Source organism: Phyllobates terribilis, unplaced genomic scaffold (assembly GCF_046119375.1).
Source record: "Phyllobates terribilis strain yellow unplaced genomic scaffold, ASM4611937v1 Scaffold_1__5_contigs__length_1240528914, whole genome shotgun sequence".
Taxonomy (NCBI): Eukaryota; Metazoa; Chordata; class Amphibia; order Anura; family Dendrobatidae; genus Phyllobates; species Phyllobates terribilis.
The window spans coordinates 170,830,683-170,853,086 of record NW_027362761.1 but is presented as its reverse complement, the minus strand read 5'-3'; the positions used below and the strand labels follow the sequence as shown (position 1 = coordinate 170,853,086).

Below are 22,404 nucleotides of genomic sequence, written 5' to 3'. Positions count from 1 at the left end.
TTTCGGTCTGCTGGGCCATCTCTCGGCTCCACTCCGCCAACGTCTCTCGCTGCACCCGGGCCATCCTCCGTGCGAGGCCCTCCAGCGCAGTCTGTGCACACTCCCGGTCTCGGGAGAGCTGTGCCAGGATCTCCACTAAGCCTCGTGGGGTTGTTGCTTGCAGCAGGCTCCTGACCACTGGGTCGGTGCTGCCTGTCTCTCCCTCCATCTCCGGGTAGGCTCTCTCTGGACTCTCTTCCAGACGTCTTGTCTCCGGGTGCGCTCTCTCCAGACTGCTCCAGGCGACACCCATCTTTGTTCTCTTCTTCTGTCTCCGCCCACATCGAGGGTGGTCCCGGGGCAACTTAGTGATTGTCAGTTCCAGGGGCAGTTCTCTTACGCTGATGGACACTTCCAGCGATCACAGTCTCTGTTGGTGGGCGCGGTTTCCGCTTTTGGCGCCATTCTTCGACCTGGCCCACGATGGGAGGTGGCCTCTTGCCACTCTCTGGCACGCCCATAATGGCGTCCGCTCCCCCAAGGCGGGAAATCCCCGGAAATGGCGGGAATCGTCTCCCAGTGGCGGGAAACTCCATGGATGGCGGGAAAAAGCTGCAAATGGCGGACAACCGGCGGGAAACGACCTGTGATGGGGCCCGATGGCGGGGACCCTCCGGAACCGGCAGGAGACTTCTTTTTGGGGTAACGGTGTACTTTTCTTCAGGCACGCAGTACCCGGTTGTTGCGGGCACGTTATCCTGCCGACTACGCCAAAGTTGACGCGCCCCCTGGGCCAGTGTTGTTGGGGATACCCGGAGCTGGATCAGATGGGGGTTGTAGTCTCCGAGTGGCTGTGACCCGGTCCGTGCCCAGGGTGTCAAGCTCAGTGTGTGGCTGTCCTTATGATGTTACTAGATGTTCTTTTGTGTCGACTACGCCACCCGTTGAATTGCGGTCAATACGGCCGCCGCTGCAGTAGGGTCCGCTGAGGCTGGTGATGTATGTGCAGCTCAGGTAGTATAACCCCCAACGGGAGGGGTATAGCCTCAGGGGGTCAGTTGCAGAGGATGGGGGTTGTGGTGGTGCAGCGGGGATGGAAATGAGACTCAGAGTCGGGCTGTGCAGTTCAGGGTTTGTTTACTTACTGCAGTTGTTCTGGTCACTCCGGCCTTAAGTGACCACCCGAGCCGTGCTGCGTCCACCAGGTCCTGGACTCGGCCAACCCCCAGGTGATTCTGGAGCGTGGTCCTGAGCTCCCTTTCTGTCCTGTCCTCTTCTCTGGCCTTCCCCACCAGGGATCCACCTATGTCCGGCTCCCTCGGGCCTCTTGGTGGTAAACCCTTGTCTCTGGGTTCCCTGACCCTATTCCTGGTCTGCCTTCCGGGTGGATTTAGTGGGTGATCGTGGCAGATCAGTCCTGCCCACGACCTCCGGTTCCTGGCTAAGGTGTGCTGTAGCCTCTGCCAGCTTGGGATCCGGTACCCTGTTGCCAACTCTTCACCCTCTGGTCTAATTTGGGCTCTTGGAGTTCCTTCTTTCTCCCCCTCTGGGTCTTTCTTTCTCCTCTCTCTCTCTGGCCTTGGAGCTGCTCTTCTCCTCTGCTCTGACAGACTGACCTCACTCTGCAAAAGACTGACTGACCCTGATCTGAGATGGTTCCCACCTTATATACTCCCTCTATGTGTGAGCTCAGGTGACCAGCACCCAATGAGCTCCTATCATTACCCAGACTGCTCCCCCTATCTGCCCCTACACTACTGGGATGTTCCACCCCCCTCCCACTCCAGCCAGGAACAGACTCTGTCGTACCTGCACATAAACTGGTGGGAGTACCGTCGGTCTGTTCCCCGAAAATGGGATGTGTGTAGTGCATGCAGCTAACTGAGCTCAGTTCCACACTCCATCCTTACCCGGGAGTGGAATATCACACCTCTGGGTTGAGGTGCAATACCCCTGTAGCAGCCGAATCCTCAGGGTGCTACACATACATCCCATTTCCGGGGGACAGAACGACGGTACTCCCACCAGTTTATGTGCAGGTACGACAGCGTCTGTCCCTGGCTGGAGTGGGAGGGGGGTGGAACATCCCAGTAGTGTAGGAGCAGATAGGGGGAGTAGTCTGGGTAAAGATAGGAGCTCATTGGGTGCTGGTCACCTGAGCTCACACATAGAGGGAGTATATAAGGTGGGCACCATCTTAGAACAGGGTCAGTTGGTGAGAGTTTAGCCTGAGGAGCAGAGCAGAGGAGCTTAGCCAGGAGGGCTGACAGGGAGCTGTGGCTCTGGCTGGGCCCAGCTCCAGAACAGAGCCTGCTGAGAGAGAGAGAGTGGAGTGAGAAGGACCCAGAGAGGAAACAAGAAGGAACCCCAAGATCCCCAGAATAAGGACAGAAGGGTGAAGGGTTGGCGCACAAGGGTACCGGAACCCAAGCTGGCAGAGGCCAAAACGAACCTTAACCAGGAACCGGAGGTTGTGGGCAGGATCTGCCACGACCCTCACCAAATCCACTAGAAAGGCACACCGAGCATAGGGTCAGGGAGCCCAGAGGAGGCTTGACCACCAAGAGACCCGAGGGAGCCGGCCAAAAGTGGATCCCTGGTGGGAACGGCCAGAGGAAGGGAGAGTCAGAAAGGAGCTCAGGACCACGCTCCAGAATTGCCTGGGGGTTGGCCGAGTCCAGGACCTGGTGGACGCAGCACAGCTCGGGTGGTCACTCAAGGCCAGAGTGACCAAAAGAACACCAGTAAGTAAAGACCCTGAACTGCATCTCCTGACTCTGAGTCTTCTTTCTGCATCATCACAACCCCCATCATCCACACCTGCTGCCCTGAGGCCATACCCCTCCCGTTGGGGGTTATACCATCACTGCTGCACATATACCACCGGCCTCAGCGGACTGCTCTGCAGCGGCGGCGTCAAAGCCGCACTCAACGGGTGGCGTAGTCGACAATCAAGTTAACATCTACTGCCATAGACTGCCACTTAGTTTGACACCCTGGGCACGGACCGGGTCACCGCCACAAGGACTACTACACCTATCCAGATCCGGCTCCGGGTATCCCTTGCACATGGCCCAGGGGGTGCGTCACAAGCAATCGGTCGATCGCAGCTTAAAGTCTCTTAAAGGGACTAACTAGAACAGTGAAAAGTAAAAGAACAAAATGTTTTTAAAAAATATGAAAAAAAAAACATAAAAGTTCAATTCACCTCCCTTTTCCCCCACTAAAAATGAAGGTATAAAAAAATACACATATGAGGTTCAGAAAGTTCGATCTCTCAAAATCTAAAAATAATTAACCTGATCGGCAAACACCGTAAACGAAAGAAAAAAATCAAAAATGCCTAAATTACGTTTTTTTGATCTCTGCAATTCTACATAAAATGCTGTAACTGGAAATCAAAACTTCACATCTATCCCAAAATGGTATCAATAAAAACGTCATCTCGTCCCACAAACAAATAAGCCATCATACAGCTCCATCAACCGAAAAATAAAAATGTTACGGGTCTCGGACAATGGCGACACAATCAGAAAAAAAAAATATTTTGTTTAAACTTATTTTTTTTCACCACTAAAAATAAAAAAACTGGACATATTTTGTATTGCCTTAATTGTATTGGTGAGCATAATCATATTGTGAGATCCTAATTTACCGCAAAATGTACACCGTAAAAGCAATTCCTAAAAAAACAATGTGAGAATTGCAGGATTTTTTTTTTTTTTTCGCAATTTCACCGCACTTTGAATTTTTTTCTTGCTTTCCTGTACACTATGTGGTAAAATGAATGGTGTCATTCAAAAGTGCAACTCGTTCTACAAAAAACTGTCCCTCATACATCTATGTGGACAGAAAAATAAGAGTTATGGCTCTGGCAAGAAGGGGAGGGGAAACAAAAATGGAAATTGGCCCCTTCTCTTGTTTTTTACATAACATAACAGTTGTAGAGTATATTTTCTTAGACCTCGGCATTGGGCTGTTTTATGGACATTTATTAATAAACTGACTGAATATCATGACTCGGGAATGTCCGTATAGAAAAGGGGGGCCGCATTATTCTCTGTTATCAGCTGCAAACAAACTGCAATAGAAAGCTCTTGTGGGTGACTGAGACCATCTTTCCGTATGGTTTTGCTCTGAAACAGCTGTCTACAGATGAGTTTCTAACTTGGCATTTATTCCTAGATCATGTTGCAAGGTATTTTTTATGGCCTCTGACACTGACTAGGGAAGCTGCCTCTCCTATTTGGTACTTATGAGATCATTTCTTACATTTGTAAAGAGCTAGTTTTCATTTGCATTAGAGAAATGAATGTGTAGCAGTCATTTTTTTCACAATAATACCATTGCTGTCTGTTACAGGAACTTTTCAAGGACCGAGAAACCAGATTGTTCAAGAAACAGATAAGCAATTTTTGTTTTGTGGTTTTGTTAGCCACATATCTTAATAATTTCCCTGCCAAGGACATCTCAAATCTCATAGGTCCTTTCAGGGTTTTAACTCACTAGTCAGGACTTATGGTCACATCTCAGCTTGGATCACCGCTACAACAGTGATCCAAGGCTCATTCTGAAGCTGAGATTCTGTAATTGTGACCTATCCCAGATATCAGGAGTTAGGCTAAGTGCCTACGAAGTAGAAATGCTCCGGATTTTTTCTGCATCTTCCTGGCAGGAAAAATGCATGCGGATTTTACATGTGTTTTTCCTGCCAGGTAGAAGCGTTTGTCAAGCGTTTTTGCATGCCTTTCCGCATGCGGGATGTCAAGCGCTTTTCCAACGATTTTAGCATCACTTGGAAAAGTGCTTGACAACTTGGTCACACTATATAAATCTATGCAACCAGCATGGATTTATAAAGTTTGACCAAGTTAATAGTTAAAAAAAGAATAAAAATGGTAAAAAATAATAAAAAAAGCCATTATACTTACCTTCCGATGGCCCCCGGTCTCCTCAGCGATGCGTCCTGGCTCCCCGGCAGTTCGCGATGGTGTAAAAGTGACTCGCCCCCTGGGCCGTGGGGCACTCGGAACCGGGCGATAGGGAGACGATGGGGGTAGTAGTGGCGACCCGGTCCCGTGGCTCAGGGTGGTCAGATCAGTGGCAGTCTTTTAGATGTTTTAAGAGATGTCCGACTACACCACCCGTGGATTGCGGTTATTAGGAACCGCCGCTGCAGGGCAGACCGCTGGGGCCGATGATGTACGCAGCTGGGATGGTGTGACTCCCCACGGGAAGAGTGCGGCCCCAGGGCAGTGTAGTGGATGGTGGGAGTGATGGTGGTGAGAGTCCCAGTACCGGTAATGCCGGAGGAGCGAAAAAGCACACAGACAACGTACCACAGTCCAGGGTCTTTACTCACGGTTAATATCCAAGTCACTTCTGCAGGGAATGACTGCCCGAGCCGTGCTGCGTCCACCAGGTGAGGGGCTCGGTCAACTCCCAGACAGCTCAGGAGTATGGCTCAAGACCCCCTTTGTCCTTTCTCTGGCCTGCCTCACCAGTGACCCACTTTTGTCCAGCTACCGCGGACTTGTGCGGTTAAACGTGGGCTCCGTCCTCCGCTGTCCTATATGGTGCCTTCCTAGCAGGTTTGATGAGGTGTCGCACCAATAAATGATCACGAGCTCCGGTCTTTGGCTGAGGGTTGTTTCTCCTCCACCAACTTGGGATCCGGTACCCTTAATCTGCCTGACCCTGCACCCTGGATTCTCGTGGGTTCTTAGGGTCCCTTCCACCTTCTTGTTCCTGAGCCCTTCTGTTTCTTCCTCTCTTTCTTTGCTGTTCCTTTCTGTTTCTGTTCCTTTCTGTTCTTGTTCCTTTCTGTTCCTGGCTCTCTCCTCAGGCCTACCTCATGGATCTGGGCCCAGACTGAGCCACAGCTCCCTGTCAGCCCTCTCTGGCCGAACTCCTCTCTCTTCTCCTCCTGCTTGAACTGACCCAGAACTAAGATGGTGCCCACCTTTTATACCTCCCTCTAGAAACATGAGCCCAGGTGACCAGCAACCAATGGGCTCCTACCTACGCTCAGGAACCAACCCCTATCTGCCCCTACAGCACTGGGTGTTCCACCCCCCTCCCCACTCCAGACAGGGACATAGTCGGTCGTGCCTGCACTTCTGTCTAGTGGGAGCACCGTTGAGCTGTCCCTCGGAAATGGGGTGTGTGTGCTGTATGCAGCTAACTGAGCCCTGTTCCATACTCCATCCTTACCCGGGAGTGGAATACCACACCTCTGGCAGAGGTGCAATACCTCTGTAGCAGCCGAGCCCTCGGGGCGCTACAAAAGGACCTTCCATGACGTCAATTAGTCATGTGACAGGTCACGCGACCGCTGCAGTCGCGTGACCTGTCACATGACTAATTGACATCATGGAAGGTCCTTTTACACCATCGCGAACTGCCGGGGAGCCAGGACGCATCACTGAGGAGACCGGGGGCCATCGGAAGGTAAGTATAATGTTTTTTTTTATTTTAATTCTTTTTTAACTACAGTTTCTATGGTACCCGAGTCTGGAGGACAGTCTCCTCTTCTCCAGACCCGGGTACCATCCGCGCATTGAATCGCTTAATATCTGCATGTGCACATGTAGTCATGCGGATATTAAGTGATTCAATGCAAGTCAATGGCGGCAATATCGCCTCGTTTCTGCAAAATTAATGGACATGCTGCGGATTTTTCCGCAATGATAATTCGCAGAGGAAATTTCCGCAACATGTGCATAGCACATGCAGATTATCATGGGGGACATATTACCAAGCATTTTTTAAGCGTTTTCGCTGCGGAAATTCCGCGGCAAAAACGCATAGTGGGCACACAGCCTTAGGCCTTGGCCCCACTATCAGTATTTTGTCAGTATTCGGTCAGTATTTTTTCTCAGGAGTGGGAGCCAAAACCAGGTGAGGAACAATCAGTGAAAAGATGTAATAGAAACAAGTCACCAATTCTGTGTTTCTCACCCACTCCTGAGAAAAAATACTGATGGTGGGGCCGTGGACTTAAATTAAGGGCTGCATCTGTCTGCAACTGTCACTTCAGACTCTTACTTTAAGGCCATTGTTCATATGTTCAGTATTTTACATCAGTATTTGTAAGCCAAAACCAGGAGTGGGTGAGAAATACAGATGTGGTGACTTGTTTCTATTATACTTTTCCTCTGATTGTTTCACTCCTGGTTTTGGCTTACAAATACTGAGGTAAAATACTGACCGGCGTTCCCCATGATATCTCAGAATGGGTCACAAGTACAGCAACTTTTCTGGTCTCCTTTTGAAACTTACATGAGTTGTGGATCATTGTTATAGCTTCGATATGGCCTGTTAAAATAGCCTAGCACCCCGAACTTTATCCAATGTGAAGGAGGTGAGGGGTGGGTGTGGAAGAGTTGACAGGCTGCAAGGACAGCAGACAGATGATGTGTGATGACCTCCTGTCCCTGTGTAACAGTAGGGGGGAATCCCACCAGTAAGTATTATTATTATTATTTATTATTATTATTATTTATTATTATAGCGCCATTTATTCCATGGCGCTTTACATGTGAAAAAGGGGGTATAATACAAGAACAATTTCAATAATCTTGAACACAATGTGACAGCGACTGGTACAGGCAGAGCGAGGACCCTGCCCGCGAGGGCTCACAATCTACGAGGGATGGGTGAGGATACAGTAGGTGAGGGTAGAGCTGGTCGTGCAGCGGTATGGTGGAGCGGTGGTTACTGCAGGTTGTAGGCTTGTCGGAAGAGGTGGGTCTTCAGGTTCCTTTTGAAGGTTTCCACGGTAGGCGAGAGTCTGATACGTTGGGGTAGAGAGTTCCAGAGTAGGGCGGAAGCACGGGAGAAATCTTGTATACGGTTGTGGGAGGAGGAGATAAGAGGGGAGTAGAGCAGGAGATCTTGTGAGGATCGGAGGTTGCATGCAGGTATGTAACGGGAGACTAGGTCGGAGATATATGGAGGAGACAGGTTGTGAATGGCTTTGTATGTCATGGTTAGGGTTTTGAACTGGAGTCTCTGAGCAATGGGGAGCCAGTGAAGAGATTGACAGAGAGGAGAGGCCGGGGAATAGCGGGGGGACAGGTGGATTAGTCGAGCAGCAGAGTTTATGATAGATTGGAGGGGTGCGAGAGTGTTAGAGGGGAGGCCACAGAGCAGGAGGTTGCAGTAGTCAAGGCGGGAGATGATGAGGGCGTGCACTAGTGTTTTTGCAGATTCATGGTTTAGGAATGTGCGGATCCGGGAGATATTTTTAAGTTGGAGTCGGCAGGAAGTGGAAAGGGCTTGGATATGTGGTTTGAAGGAGAGTTCCGAGTCCAGGGTTACCCCGAGGCAGCGAGCTTGAGGGACTGGGGAGAGTGGGCAGCCATTGACTATGATGGATAGGTCAGTTGGGAGGGTTGAATGAGATGGCGGAAAGATGATGAATTCTATTTTGTCCATGTTAAGTTTTAGAAATCTAGCAGAGAAGAAGGATGAAATAGCAGACAGACATTGTGGGATTTTGGTTAATACGGAGGTGATATCGGGTCCAGAGAGGTAGATCTGTGTGTCATCAGCATAGAGGTGATAATGAAAGCCATGAGACTCTATGAGCTGTCCCAGGCCTACGGTGTAGATGGAGAAGAGCAGGGGTCCTAGAACTGAACCTTGGGGGACACCGACAGATAGGGGGCGAGATGAAGAGGTGGTGTGTGAGTGGGAGACACTGAATGTCCGGTCTGTTAGGTATGAGGAGATCCAGGATAGGGCCAAGTCTGTGATGCCGAGAGATGAGAGAGTCTGTAGTAAGAGGGAATGGTCCACTGTGTCAAAGGCAGATGACAGGTCTAGGAGGAGGAGGACAGAGTAGTGTCGCTTAGATTTGGCGGTTAGTAGGTCGTTTGTGACTTTAGTCAGTGCAGTTTCAGTAGAATGGTGCGGTCGGAAACCAGATTGTAGGCGGTCAAAGAGGGAGCAGGAGGAGAGGTGGGAGGACAGTTCAGAATGGACATGTTGTTCCAGTAGTTTTGAGGCATAGGGGAGAAGTGATATGGGGCGATAGCTAGACACAGAGGATGGGTCAAGGGAGGGCTTTTTGAGGATGGGTGTGATTGAGGCATGTTTGAAACATGAGGGGAAGACACCAGTTGTTAGTGACAGGTTGAAGAGGTGGGCTAGGGCTGGGATGAAGATAGTGGTAAGGTTTGGGATGAGGTGGGATGGGATTGGGTCAAGTTTACAGGTGGTGAGGTGTGATTTGGAGAGTAAGGAGGAAAGTTGATCTTCAGAAATGGTGGAGAATGTAGTTTTGGAGGAGGAGGGTTGAGTAGGTGTGGGGAGGGGCTGTGGGGGCTTTAGGCAAAAGCTTTGTCTGATGGTGTCAATCTTCTGCTTGAAGAATGAGGCAAAGTCTTCGGCTGAAATAAGAGGAGAGGGAGGAGGCACTGGGGGACGGAGGAGAGAATTGAAGGTGTTGAATAGTTGTTTGGGGTTGTGGGACAGGGAGGATATGAGAGATGTGAAGTATGTTTGTTTTGCTGCAGTGAGTGTGGACTTGAAGGTAGTGAGGGACTGTTTGAATGCGATGAAGTGCTCATGGGAGTGGGACCTTTTCCATCTACGTTCAGCAGCCCTGGAGGCCCGTCGCAGTTCTTTAGTTAGGCTGGTGTGCCAGGGTTGTCTGTTGATTGTGCGAGTCTTGGTATGCATGAGGGGGGCGACCGAATCGAGAGCTGCAGCTGTTGTGGTGTTGTACAAAGTGGCAGCAGCATCTGCATTATGTAAGGAACTAATGTCTGTAAGAGGGAGGAGGGATTCAGAGAGAGAGTGTAGGTCAAGGTGTTTGAGATTTCTACGAGGGTATTCAAGTTTGTGGAGTGGGGATTGTTGCCCCGGGGAGGAGAGAGAAGAGAATGTGAGTAGGTTGTGGTCAGAGAGAGGGAGAGGTGAGTTAGAGAGGTTAGATAGGGAACAGAGGCGGGTGAAGATGAGGTCCAGCGTGTGGCCGTCTTTGTGGGTGGGTGTGGAAGACCACTGGGTAAGACCAAAGGAGGAAGTGAGGGATAGAAGCTTAGAGGCAGCTGAGAGGGAAGTATCAATGGGGATGTTAAAGTCGCCCATGAGGATAGTGGGGATGTCAACAGAGAGGAAATGAAGTAGCCAGGTGGTGAAGTGGTCAAAGAAAGTGGTGGCTGATCCTGGGGGGCGGTAGATGACAGCCAGTTGGAGGTTGGAGGGGGAGTAGATGCGCACACAGTGCACTTCAAAAGACGGGAGAGTAATTGCGGGCGGCAGTGGGATCTGGGTGAAGGAGCAGTTTTCTGAGAGGAGGAAACCTATTCCTCCACCGTGCTTGCCGTTGGGGCGGGGGGTATGGGAGAGGTGGAATCCGCCATACGAAAGTGCAGCAGGAGAGGCTGTGTCGGAGGGGGTGAGCCAGGTTTCAGTGATTCCGAGGAAGGAAAGCTTGTTAGTGATGAAGAGATCGTGAATGTAGGAAAGTTTATTGCAGACAGAGCGAGCGTTCCATAGAGCTCCTGTTAGTGGAACTGGGGAAGCGGGGGCTGGGCGGATGGGTGTAAGGTTAGAAGGGTTACGAGAGTTTGGGATAGATCGGGGGTAGGAGGTGGAAGTGAATGTAGGGATGTGGTGAGGAGGGCCAGGATTTGGAGAGATGTCGCCGGCAGTAAGGAGGAGCAGGGAAAGCGTTATTAGGTGGGAGCAGGAGAGGGCATGAGGTGGCTGTCTGTGTTTGGAGACAAAGGATTGTATGTTGTGGAATAGCTCTGAGGAAGAGGTGAGATGGGTGGGGAGAATGGAGGGAGAGATGAAGAGTTCCTTTCCAGGTGTAGGGATTAGGGGTGGTTGAAAGAAGTGAAGTTGAAAAGAAAAATTAAAAAAGTTCTTAGGCTCACCTGGTGAGGTGGCTTCACAAAGCCGCATGTCAGGACACACAGACTTAGAACATTGGCAATCCAGTTTTAGAAGGCACATGGAACAGTTGGAACTGGACAACAGATTATGCTGTGATGGCAGACAAACTGGCGAGACAGGACACACTGGAAGCTACGGAACCAGGAAGGCAGATGAAGAGTATAATGGCAGGTCTGAAGCAGCACACAGATGTAGAAGGCTGAATTTCCAGCAAATCATAGGTTAATTTCAGTAAGAGTTTGTATCGTTCACAGCAAACGATGGGTTAAGCAACAGAGAGATAGCAAAGGGTTAACCAGCAATGACGAGCCGAGATCTCAGTCTGCGCATTCTCCACCTCCATTTTCCTAAAGCCCACTGCCGGGAAATCAATAGTTAGAGCGGGGACAATGCTCCTCCCTCACTGCCAACATCTTGTTGAAGCCCAAGGCCCACAACCTCTCACCTCCAGGACAAGCCCTCCTCCCAGCCCGGGGCCCACAGCATCACCCCTGCCTCCTGCTACAGCGCTCCGCCACCCCTCCCCCTTCCCGGCAAGCTACCGTAAATCTGCACTATAAGATGGATCCCCGTGTTATTACAAAAAATTCATTCCTTTTTTCCTCCCTAAAATTTGGGGTGCGTCTTATAGTCCGCAAAATACGATAAAAAATTTTTTTGAAAGATAAAATTAGAATTGCTAATGTTTTGTCACTTCCGCTTAAAAAAAAACAGTAAAAGTCACAAGCACAAAAATTAAGCAGACTAAAAGATATTTTTTTTAATTAAAGCGCTAAGAATCCTACCCAATAAACACTCTAAAAAATAAGTAAGAGAAAACCCACAATTGCAGTTTTATGATAATTTTGCTTAAAATTTTTGAATAAAAATGGATAAAATAAAGCTTTATGAAGCCCAAATTGATACCAAAAATACTACAGTTGGTCACACACAAAAATAAACCCTAAGGCCCCTTTCACTTTGCGTTCTTGCCCACGTTCTGTGGTCCCATCGGGGCTTACGTCCAAACCCCCAGCAAAAGTGATCCGGATGTATGCGCCGACGGAGCCATAGGCTATAATAGTGCCAACAGAGTGAACGTGCGCTCTGCTGTGCAACATTTTCGGGCGTATACCCCTACTGGAGGCAGACACGTAGATGCAGTCTGAATGTCCGCCTCCAGTAAGTATCTACGCTTGAAAATAATGCACGACAGATCACACATTGATGCCTGAAACCTGTTTTGCCACAGAATGTGGGCAAGAATGCAGTGTGTAAAATATAATGTTACAGGTCATGGGCAGTAAATTCTGTGATGGGACGTTGATCCAGGGAATTAGTCTGATACCGTATGTGGTGTTGAGAAGGGATTTTTCCCTAATATGGGGCAATTATTTATTAATGGCTACTTTCCTATGGTGTATTTTAGACCTCTGTTCTGTACTTCAGACCGCCAACAGTCACAAAGTTATCGCCTTGCCTGTGGAGGAACACTGCTGTGCCATCGCTTTGTGCCTCCCTTGTGTAGTTATTGCTAATAAGACAGCTAGGAGATGTTAGCATTTTTACATACTTTGCTGCATATAAAATATAGAAAGGTGCAAAGGTCTATAAAAAAATGTATATCTAATATGTACAAAAACATTGTTATGGTTTCTAACACCTTTACTTTATAAACCATGTATTCTTACTTGCCACATTGCCCCATGTATGATGAGACAAGTGACTGCTGTGTGTTGTTTGTCTGTGTGCAGTGTTTTCCCCACCGAGCAGCCAAGACTCAGGACTGGTTTCCTTGTCCAGCAGCTCGTCAGTCACCAATGAGAGCACCAAAGTAGTAGCCAAGTGCGAAGCTCCCACTGAAGCCTCTCCATATCCAGTCGCTGCTGTTACTGATGATGGGGAGTGAGGTCGCCTGGATCAACCAACAATTACATCAAGCATTACAGCAACAAGTCCTTTATTTAAAGGCAAAAGCAAGCTCAGGATTATTACCCTGCAGTAAACATAACCACTCCATGCATTGCTTTGCCTTTAAATACAAGTCTAGTTATAGTTCATCATTTGTTTGTTGTATAATGTTATAGTTGCCTATGTTGTGCCAAGTTCTTAGTTTTTTACCTAAGAGGTCACAGTTTTGATGGTAATGGCTTCTGGGTGATAAATATGGTGTAAATGATGACTTTATAGCACTGTTACATCAGAATGTGCCTATAAAGATGAGCAACTATCTTGCCTTATGGGTCACTTATGACAGTGAACAGGAAAAACAGTGTTGTCCACTTGGCTAGTTTAAATTTTCTAGAAAGGAAAAAAAAACTTCAACTTGACGAGATATTTTAGTCTCCAATTCTCTAACTAATGAAATAGCTATAAAGTGCAGCTTGGGACTTTATGGGACACAGTTTAGAACCATTGGGCATACGGAAAACATAAAAGGTGCCCCCCTTCTTAGGACCAGAGGGGAAAACTAATGTGAAAATTAGAGAATGAGGCATTTTTTGCTGGCCTACTAATTGGAATGGGTTCCATACAATAACACACCCTTCCAAGGACTGACTTCAGTAGGTCAGCATTCAGATGCCTGCTATCTTCCAGATCCACAGAAGAGAAACATTGCCTGCCACATCTCTGTGTCTGGTTATAGATCATGGTCAGATGCACAACTTTTAGGCTGTGTGCCCACGATGCATTTTTAAAGCGTTTACGCTGCGGAATTTCCGCTGAAAAAACTATTCTCTCTGGCAGAAAAAACGCATGTAAATTTGCATGCGTTTTTTTTTCTGCCAGAGAGAGGCAAAAACGCTCTGCATCAAATCTGCTTCGTGGGCACATAGCCTTACATCTGTTGTATCTGATTCATGTCAACATATATAATGGTAAATCTGGAGAAATCCCCCTATTAAAAGTTTAGCAGATCGTTATCGCAAAGGCAATACCCAAATTCTAATTCCTTGTGTAGCTCCAAACCAAAGCCACATTTTCTCAATAAATAATGGTGGTGAAAAGCAAAGTGCAGTGGACACTTGATAAACTAGGTTCCATTTTGTATTCCCTTTAATATGTAGATTGACAGTCTGATATATCTCAAGTTTTGCCTTAACGTTGCTGTGTATAAGTTTTTTTTTAAAACTTTTATAGATTTCTAACTAATGCTTTAATTAACAAAAAAAAAAAAAACATTTTAATGGTTAAGTGCAATCTGGACAGTGTTCATGGTTGGCCTAGTGGAGAAATGTTACAGTGTGTTGTGTTCCTTCTCATCTCCACGCTCCTGGCTCATATGCATTGTTCTCTGTTGTAGCAGTTGCACAGAAAATAAAAAATGTTATTGATGACTAAACCTACCTGTGTGTATACTTGGTAAGCTGTATTAAAATAGAAAAAAAAAAAGAAATTACTTGTATTTTTTTCGCTCTGTGCCTCTGAAAACATCTATTTGATTTCGCCCCCTTCTGTTGTAATCAATAACCTGACCATCTTGTTTTTTTTATTAAATGTACTTACTCTTAATTTCATCCACCAGTGGTTTTAGAGAGAATAATGTGGAGTTACCTATATGGCTTTGACATTATAAATCACTTCTTGAGGCTGAATCGTATAGCGGTATCGATTGATCCTGATATATCACAGAAATTTACTGTCACTTCTGTTTTCAATTAAAGATACAATCAGTCAGATAATGACTTAATTGGATTTTACAGAAGTTTGAGTTTTATTGCATAAGGCTTTACGAGTTTAGTTAAGGGAGATCATTTTATCACACTTGTCAGCCAGTTACTGCAGTCCCTGTGCCCTTCTACCACTGCAATTGTGACAAAGCCACACACAATAGGGCAGCGAGGGCTTATATTCTGATGACTATTAGGATATATTCATGGATTAAAGAGTGAAAGCACGGCAGAGATACGGGACACTGAGCCAAAGTCATTTTTTTCTTTTCCTTGCTGCTGATGGCAGCTTGGAAATAGTGTCTGAAGTTTTAACAATTTGGACCTGTAGCCCGACCCCCCCCCCTTCCACCCTTCACTTGGCTACATAGGGGCTGTAAGCTGAGCAAAGGCATGTCTTCCCACAGTGTAGAAACTAAACTGATATCAATGCTGATTCAATTCTTGTTTATTCACTTGCCCTAGCTTTTTAATTAAGATGCTTAACTCTTTTGACACCAAAGTCTAGGATAGAAGTGTATAGCTGACCATTGTCAAAATAATTGTCAGACTAAAGGTCTATCAGCTGACAAATAAAATTGCCAGTACCCTTATTTACTTTGCATTCAGCTTTAGTAAGTATCACTAATTCTTCAGGAGGGTTTCAATTTCATTGAAAAATCTCTCATTCTAACCAAAATCTTTGTGAGAATCTGCCAGCCCCCATATATTACCAAAAATCGAGGGATCCAAAGAGGAATATCCAATGTCTCTACAATGATAGAGACATAATGTCTGGAATTGAAGTATTGAATAAAGGTAGGTTGTATAAATAAAATGAAACTCACCAAAACCGGCACATCATTACAGAGAACTTGTCAGCTCTCCTCATATGTCTGTTTAAGTTAATAAGTATATACCATGTAATAGCAATTATGGGCTTTGTATAAAAAATCTATAAATTATATTGTTTCTCTGTTACTACTATTCCCCTTACCCCAAGTAGTGCTGAGATCAGGGCACAGCCCAAACTTCAACACCTAATTCACACATTTCCAGCAGGAATATCAAGAACAGCACAATGTAGAGTTACAAGCAAAGATACTCCTGAATTATTGAATCAGGAATGCAAATATTTGCTATAATAGATATCTTTGCAGTGGTGACAGGGTCTCTTTAATGAACGTCATGCTCTGTATGTTACATGCACTCAGTTACAATAAGCACCAGTTACTGTATGTTTGCATATATACTGTGCTTTATTTTTTTTTGTACAGAAGGGATTAGACAGCTGATACAGGGTCTGAATGAAATGTCTAATCAATTCTCTATTGACTTCCAGGTAAAAAAAAAAAAAAAAAGTAAATAAAAAATCCACTCCAAAAATACACTTGAAATGATGAGTCTATGTATAGGACAGGATGCAAAAGTAACAAACAAATAACATACCATGTGATATGTATAAATATTTATTTATTATAATACATATATATTCTTTCAAATAAGTTTCAATGTTTAATCTAGGGAACTTTTTATTTTTATTCAGTTCCTGAAATTTCAGATTTCAGTTTTTTTGTGTGTTTTTTTCAGTCCAAAAAGTGTTTTGTCCTTTAGGTGCTGAAAAAAGGAACACGGTTAAAATAAAAAAATACTTACAGTATTCACACAAAAATATAAAACAGCACAGTAGATATGCATAATGTGAATATTTTTGTTTTCCTGTTCACCTAAAGGCACCATTTGATCACTGTTAATTTTGTTTTCTTCATAAAAATACTAAAAAAAAATGAACATGTTTTGATTGTTCGCACTGAAGCAAAAAAAGATGGAGTGAGCCTGTCCTGTCCATGACACAAATATCTATGTGATGCATGCAGTTTAATGTTGCCAAATCTAATTAACATATTTTGCGATTACAATCTTCCTCTGAAGATCACCAGCCTTGCTGTGACTTTCTTTTTTCACTCCATGAACTTTTAATGCTAATTGTAAAATACATAAATTGCATACATTGTTCTCATTTTGTACAAATCAGGGAAGACTTTGATGTTTATATCTTTCCATACTACAGATAATGAACATCTGTCAGTAAGTGAAGCACATCGCAACATGATGTTCTGGAGAAATCTAGTATCTACTCATAAAACTTATGGAGCACAGTAATTCTCCACCGCAGCACTACAGGCAGTGGCAGGCGCCCCCCATAAGACCCTCATGTTGCCAGATTACATCTTTTTTTTTTTCACATGTGACACCTGTATTTCACTATAAGCAACAGAAAGTTTAATGTGTTTTTGCTGGGTATTATAAAATAGCATTATATTATGAAAATATTACATATATTAAATACACATTACATACAGGTTTAATTATATACATTTTTATTCATTCATATCTGTATGCAATGTGTATTCAGTATAATTTCTGTATATGCTGATACACATTTGTATAAGGCTTTACAGAAGACAGAAGAAATGATGGTGTTCTTTTATCTGCCATATTTTACTCTGTATTTATAGGGGACTGTGCACTGAATATGTAAGTCATGGGCTGTATTTTATTTAATAAGTGGATGAGTAAAAAAAGTATCCAGAACACACAGAAAAAGCATTCAGAACACACAGACTGTATGTGAAATGGTGCTGAATCTGCTGTGTATTAGGTGTAGGAAAATAGATACAGTACATATAATAGAGATAAATGGACAGTTGCGAGATATCTTGCCAGTATATACTATGTGTGTGTATGTATGTGTGTGTGTGTGTGTGTATATATATATATATATATATATATATATATATATATATGTACATTTATATACAAGTGATAACTTACAATAAGTAGATATGAGAGTGTGAGATAGATATAAATTGCATATCCATCTGTGAGATAGCATGCTAGTACAATACATAGACATAACATTTATGTATGTATATATATATATGGGCACATATTTATTATCATATATATGTTTCTATGTATATACAAAATGTGATAGTAATTACAGTTAGTAGACAAATATGTGCATGCTAGCTAAATAAAGCTAGTATATAGATATGGGATAAATATACCTATGTATGTGAGATAGCTCGCCAGTGTGTGTGTGTATGTATATATGTAAATATATATGTATATATATATGTAAATATATATATATATATATATATATATATATATGTGTGTGTATTTTTCACATGTGTGTATATATTTCTTGATACCAAAAAAGACAAACACATAAAAACGTCATATAAACACATAAAATTGATCTATAGAGCTAAATTATCTATATAAAAGGACACAATTGGATCTGTATATGAGAGTTTGATTCCATAGGATGTTTATTTTTTAACTTATTTTCTCAATAGTTATTTTAAACCCCATAGCATGTGTTCCCAATAGTTACTTTTAACTCCTCTGGTGCTAGGGCAAACAATTTGAAAATCCTGTAAGAATCACTAATATATAATAAGTGTTTGTATATATAAATATATATATCTTTATTATATATATATATATATATATATATATATATATATATATATATATATATATATATATATATAAATAAATATATATATATATAGATGCATATATATGAGATGAAAAGGTGAAAAAGTGTAGGCGTTTTCTGTAGATCACTTAATGACCTCTTCTTCCCCACATCAGAAAGCAGCTTTACACCTGGACTGGCATGGTGCTCTCATGCACAGGGTATATACCACCTTGCACAGACTGACAGCCTCACATCATCAGGCAGCGTAGGGGGTTCCTCGCTGAGTTTCCTCCACTTGCTGCACCGTCTTCCCCCGGGTAAGTCCCGGCACATGGGGAGTGTAGTGACAGATGTCAGTGCACAGGTAGATCTATGGCCAGGTATCAGGCTGTGATCAGGTCAGGCTACAGAGGGCAGTCCGGCGATAAGGTATAGCTGCATGTCTAGCACTGTAGTTAGGCAGTGCACAGTGGGCAGCCTAGCAGGGGACAGCCTATTAGTCACCCGGCCATTACCCTCTGCTCGATCACTTGTACAGCCCCGGGCTGTATCCGATTCCCCAGCAAGGGACCTGCTGCTTTCCTCGGCACAGACAGACAATGTGCCTCCTGTCACTGTATACATCGTATGTACACAATGTAGCAGTCATCCTGTCCGTGCAGAATACAAATACCTGGCACCCATTCAAAGTAAACTGTGAACCAATTAAGGCGGAAGGTTCAGACTTTAAGCAATGAAATGTGAACTTATTCAATAAAGATCAGCAATTGCCATTACAAGGAGATTTACAGAAATGTCTCCACCGAACCCGAGATATAGGAGATCAAATAGTAATTGTCGGGAAAGGCTTTCTTTCTGCGCTGTCAGCACTGCAGACAACTCCCTGAAATCAAAGGGTACAAAAGGGTTTTTTATTGTCCTGCATTGTAAATTGAGAGCTAGAAAAAGCTGTGGGACATGGAGATAAAACAGTAAAGTTAGGATACAGTAGTGAAGTGTGAGGCATTGGCAGGCATGTGTCTGGGCACCGGGTTCCCAGAGCAATCACCCTGTGCCCATACACTATGTCACTCATTCTCTTTCAGGCTATTCTGAGAGGCGATAACTACTAACGCCTTATAGTCACCTTGAAATTTCCTCTGCTATTTTCCAATTAACAGCTTAATAGCCCTGGAAACCGAGTTCATGTGGTGAAGTTTACTATGGCCCCTTTCTATGAAAGGATTTCTGCTGTGATCCCATTATGTGCTTGAATAAGAGCACTGGAGGTTGTCAGGTGTTGGGTTACAATAGACTTTCAGGCAGGAGACATTGTGCCAACATAAATACAAACTTGGCCCTATAGGGGTATGTGGTCAAATAGTAGGATATGTACAACATTCCCAGCAAATTAAGTATGAGAAAAGGATTACAGCACTATATCAATGAAGTGTTTAGATGTGCACTGCAGTGTGCACTGGGGGAAACAAGGGGCCTCTGGATGAGGGGACATAATAGAGGCCAGTCACTGTGATATATACTGACTGCACAGAAGAAGGATCACTGCAGATTCCTCCCAGTGAGAATGTGTCATTATGTCATCCACATAATACTGCTGCTCACTGCTATCAGCAGAATGCAGAGATATTGGGTGGATTCATAGAGGATAGATACATAGGAAGAGATAAAACCCACAGTGTATGGAGATATAAACAGCACATATAGATATGAAAGTGATGCGACTTAATAGTATTAATATTAAATCAATTGACCTATAGATATTGAGCTGAAATGTAAAATAGATACAACTTAGTGAAATGCATATGTAGCACCCTGAGGATTCGGCTGCTACAGGGGTATTGCACCTCAACCCAGAGGTGTGATATTCCACTCCCGGGTAAGGATGGAGTGTGGAACTGAGCTCGGTAGGCTGCATGCACTACACACATCCCATTTCCGAGGAGCAGACCGACGGTACTCCCACTTAGAAATGTGCAGGTACGACCGAGTCTGTTCCTGGCTGGAGTGGGAGGGGGGTGGTACATCCCAAGCAGTGTAGGGGCAGATAGGGGGAGCAGCCTGGGTAAAGATAGGAGCTCATTGGGTGCTGGTCACCTGAGCTCACACATAGAGGGATATATAAGGTGGGCACCAACTAAGAACAGGGTCAGTTGCAGAGAGAAAGTCAGCGAGCAGAGGAGAAGAGAGACCCAGAGTGAGAGAGGAGAAAGAGAGACCCAGAGGGGGAAACAGAAGAGAGGACTCTAAGAACCCAAATTAAATCCCCGGGTGAAGAGTCGGCATCAGGGTACCGGAACCCAAGCTGGTGGGGGCAAAAACACACCCCAGCCAGAGACCGGAGGCCGTGGGCAGCGTCTGCCACGGCCACCCACCACATCCACCACGAAGGCATACCACGTGGAGGGTCAGGGAACCCAAGGCCAAGGGTCTCCCAACAGAAGGCCCGAGGGAGCTGGACCTGGGTGGATCAATAGTGGGGACGGCCAGAGAAAGGACAGAAGGAGAGCTCAGGGTCACGCTCCGGACTTATTTGGGGGTTGGCTGGATCCAGAACCTGGTGGACGCAGCACGGCTCGGGAGGTCACTCGAAGCTGGAGTGACCGGAACATCAGCAGTGAGTAAACATCCTAAACTGCATAACCCGACTCTGTCTCTGATTGCCGTCTACACTGCATCACCACAACCCCCATCCTCTGCACCTGATCCCCCTGAGGCTATACCCCACCCGTTGGGGGTTATATCACCAAAGCTGCACCTACACCATCAGCCTCAGCGGACCCTGCTGCAGCGGCGGCCGTAGTGACCGCAATACAACGGGTGGCGTAGTCGACATTAAGAACTTATTAACATCTGTAGGACTGCCACATACAACTGAGTTTGACACCCTGGGCACGGACCGGGTCACAGCCACTCGGAAGACTACAACTCCCATCTGATCCGGCTCCGGATATTCCCACTAAAGAATATGGCCCAGGGGGCGCGTCACATAGACAGATAGAAATATAAAGAAGACAAGAAAAAGTAGAGAACGAAAGGGATAATATTACAAGCAAACATGGCTAGAGAGGTAGGTAGAAGCACATAGGCAGATAATATAAGTAGCCGCAGATAGGTAAAGATAGTTAATAGGGGACAGAGATGATGCAAGAAGAGCATATATATTTTTTTAAGAAATTGAAGAGATAAATTAATATCAGATCGATAGAAATGACTGATAAATACATATGTGAGAAATAGGAGATTTTTATAGGCGATAGATGTGAACGATTGGTATACATGATAGCTAGCTAACTAGAGGGATAGATATGTTATAAATAGGTAGATAATGTAGATAGATATATAGACACTATAGATAGGTAGAGATATAGATAGAAAGGTAGATATATAGATAATAGAGGGAATAGATAGATAATAGAGGAATTGAAAGGTAGATGCTAGGTAGAGGGTTAGATAAATAAATATTACAGGGACATATTGATATATATCTACAGGGATAGATTAATAGGTAGCTTAGATGGGTAGATAGATCGATGAGAGATAGAGGTAAATAGATGAGAGAGATACATTCATATTAGATGGATATGACTGATGTAAATATGTAAGAAACAGTTATAAAAGAAATAGAAGAGATAAATAGGCGATAGATGTGAGAGATTGATATGAGACTAACTAGATAAATAAATATGAGAGAAAAATATGTAGGAGAGGTAGATATAGATATACAGTATATATAGATAGATACAAAGATATATGCAGAGATAGATCCATATAGATATATACATAGTCATGGGAGATGTGACATAGATGTGGGAGAAATAGATAAGAGACACCACAAATGAGATGGATATGAGAGAAGTAGAGGAATAGATAGATGTGGCATCCTCCATCTCTGCGGCTTGTACATCTCCAGAGCTGTAGGGGAATGTATAGATGGGATGTATAGTGTGAAATCCGATGTGCAGCCCTGTATGGCGGCTGTGAAAAGCGCTGTAAATCATATAGTGGAGCACCAGCAGGAACAATGAAATACTGGACAGAGAAAAGCTTTAGAGCTCTGTATAAAAGTGACAAGAACATTTGTTAGTTCAGTGGAAAAATGTCCCGATGTTGGTACTGCTGCTATAACTATTCTTTATTATTATGAATTCCACTCGTGAACCTGCCCAGCCAGAGGCGTGTTATTACTGGCATGGCAGGGGTTACATGACCAAGAAGGTGCCCAGGATTAATGCTCATTGCACAGCAGCCAGTATCCAACACAGAGATCGCACTGGAGACAACTGGAATTTAATGAACTTCCCATCTATTCATACAATAAAGTTAATTCAGAGCTGGGAAATAGGAGCTGGGAGTGTGTAGCAAAATCTAACTGCATGTGCAGCCGTCCATCTT

The 22,404-nt window shown here is 44.7% G+C and overlaps 1 protein-coding gene across 1 annotated transcript in view; it reads left to right on the top strand.

Moving 5' to 3' along the window:
- The window catches only part of LOC141173935 (doublesex- and mab-3-related transcription factor 1B-like), a 288,419-nt gene extending 274,900 nt beyond the window's left edge, over nucleotides 1–13,519 (top strand). The window contains exon 6 of the mRNA XM_073658877.1: nucleotides 12,624–13,519. Within this exon, the coding sequence (XP_073514978.1) occupies nucleotides 12,624–12,778 (155 nt within the window). The 3' untranslated portion in view covers nucleotides 12,779–13,519. The remainder of the gene's footprint in view (nucleotides 1–12,623) is intronic.
- The last annotated feature ends 8,885 nt before the right edge of the window (nucleotides 13,520–22,404 follow it).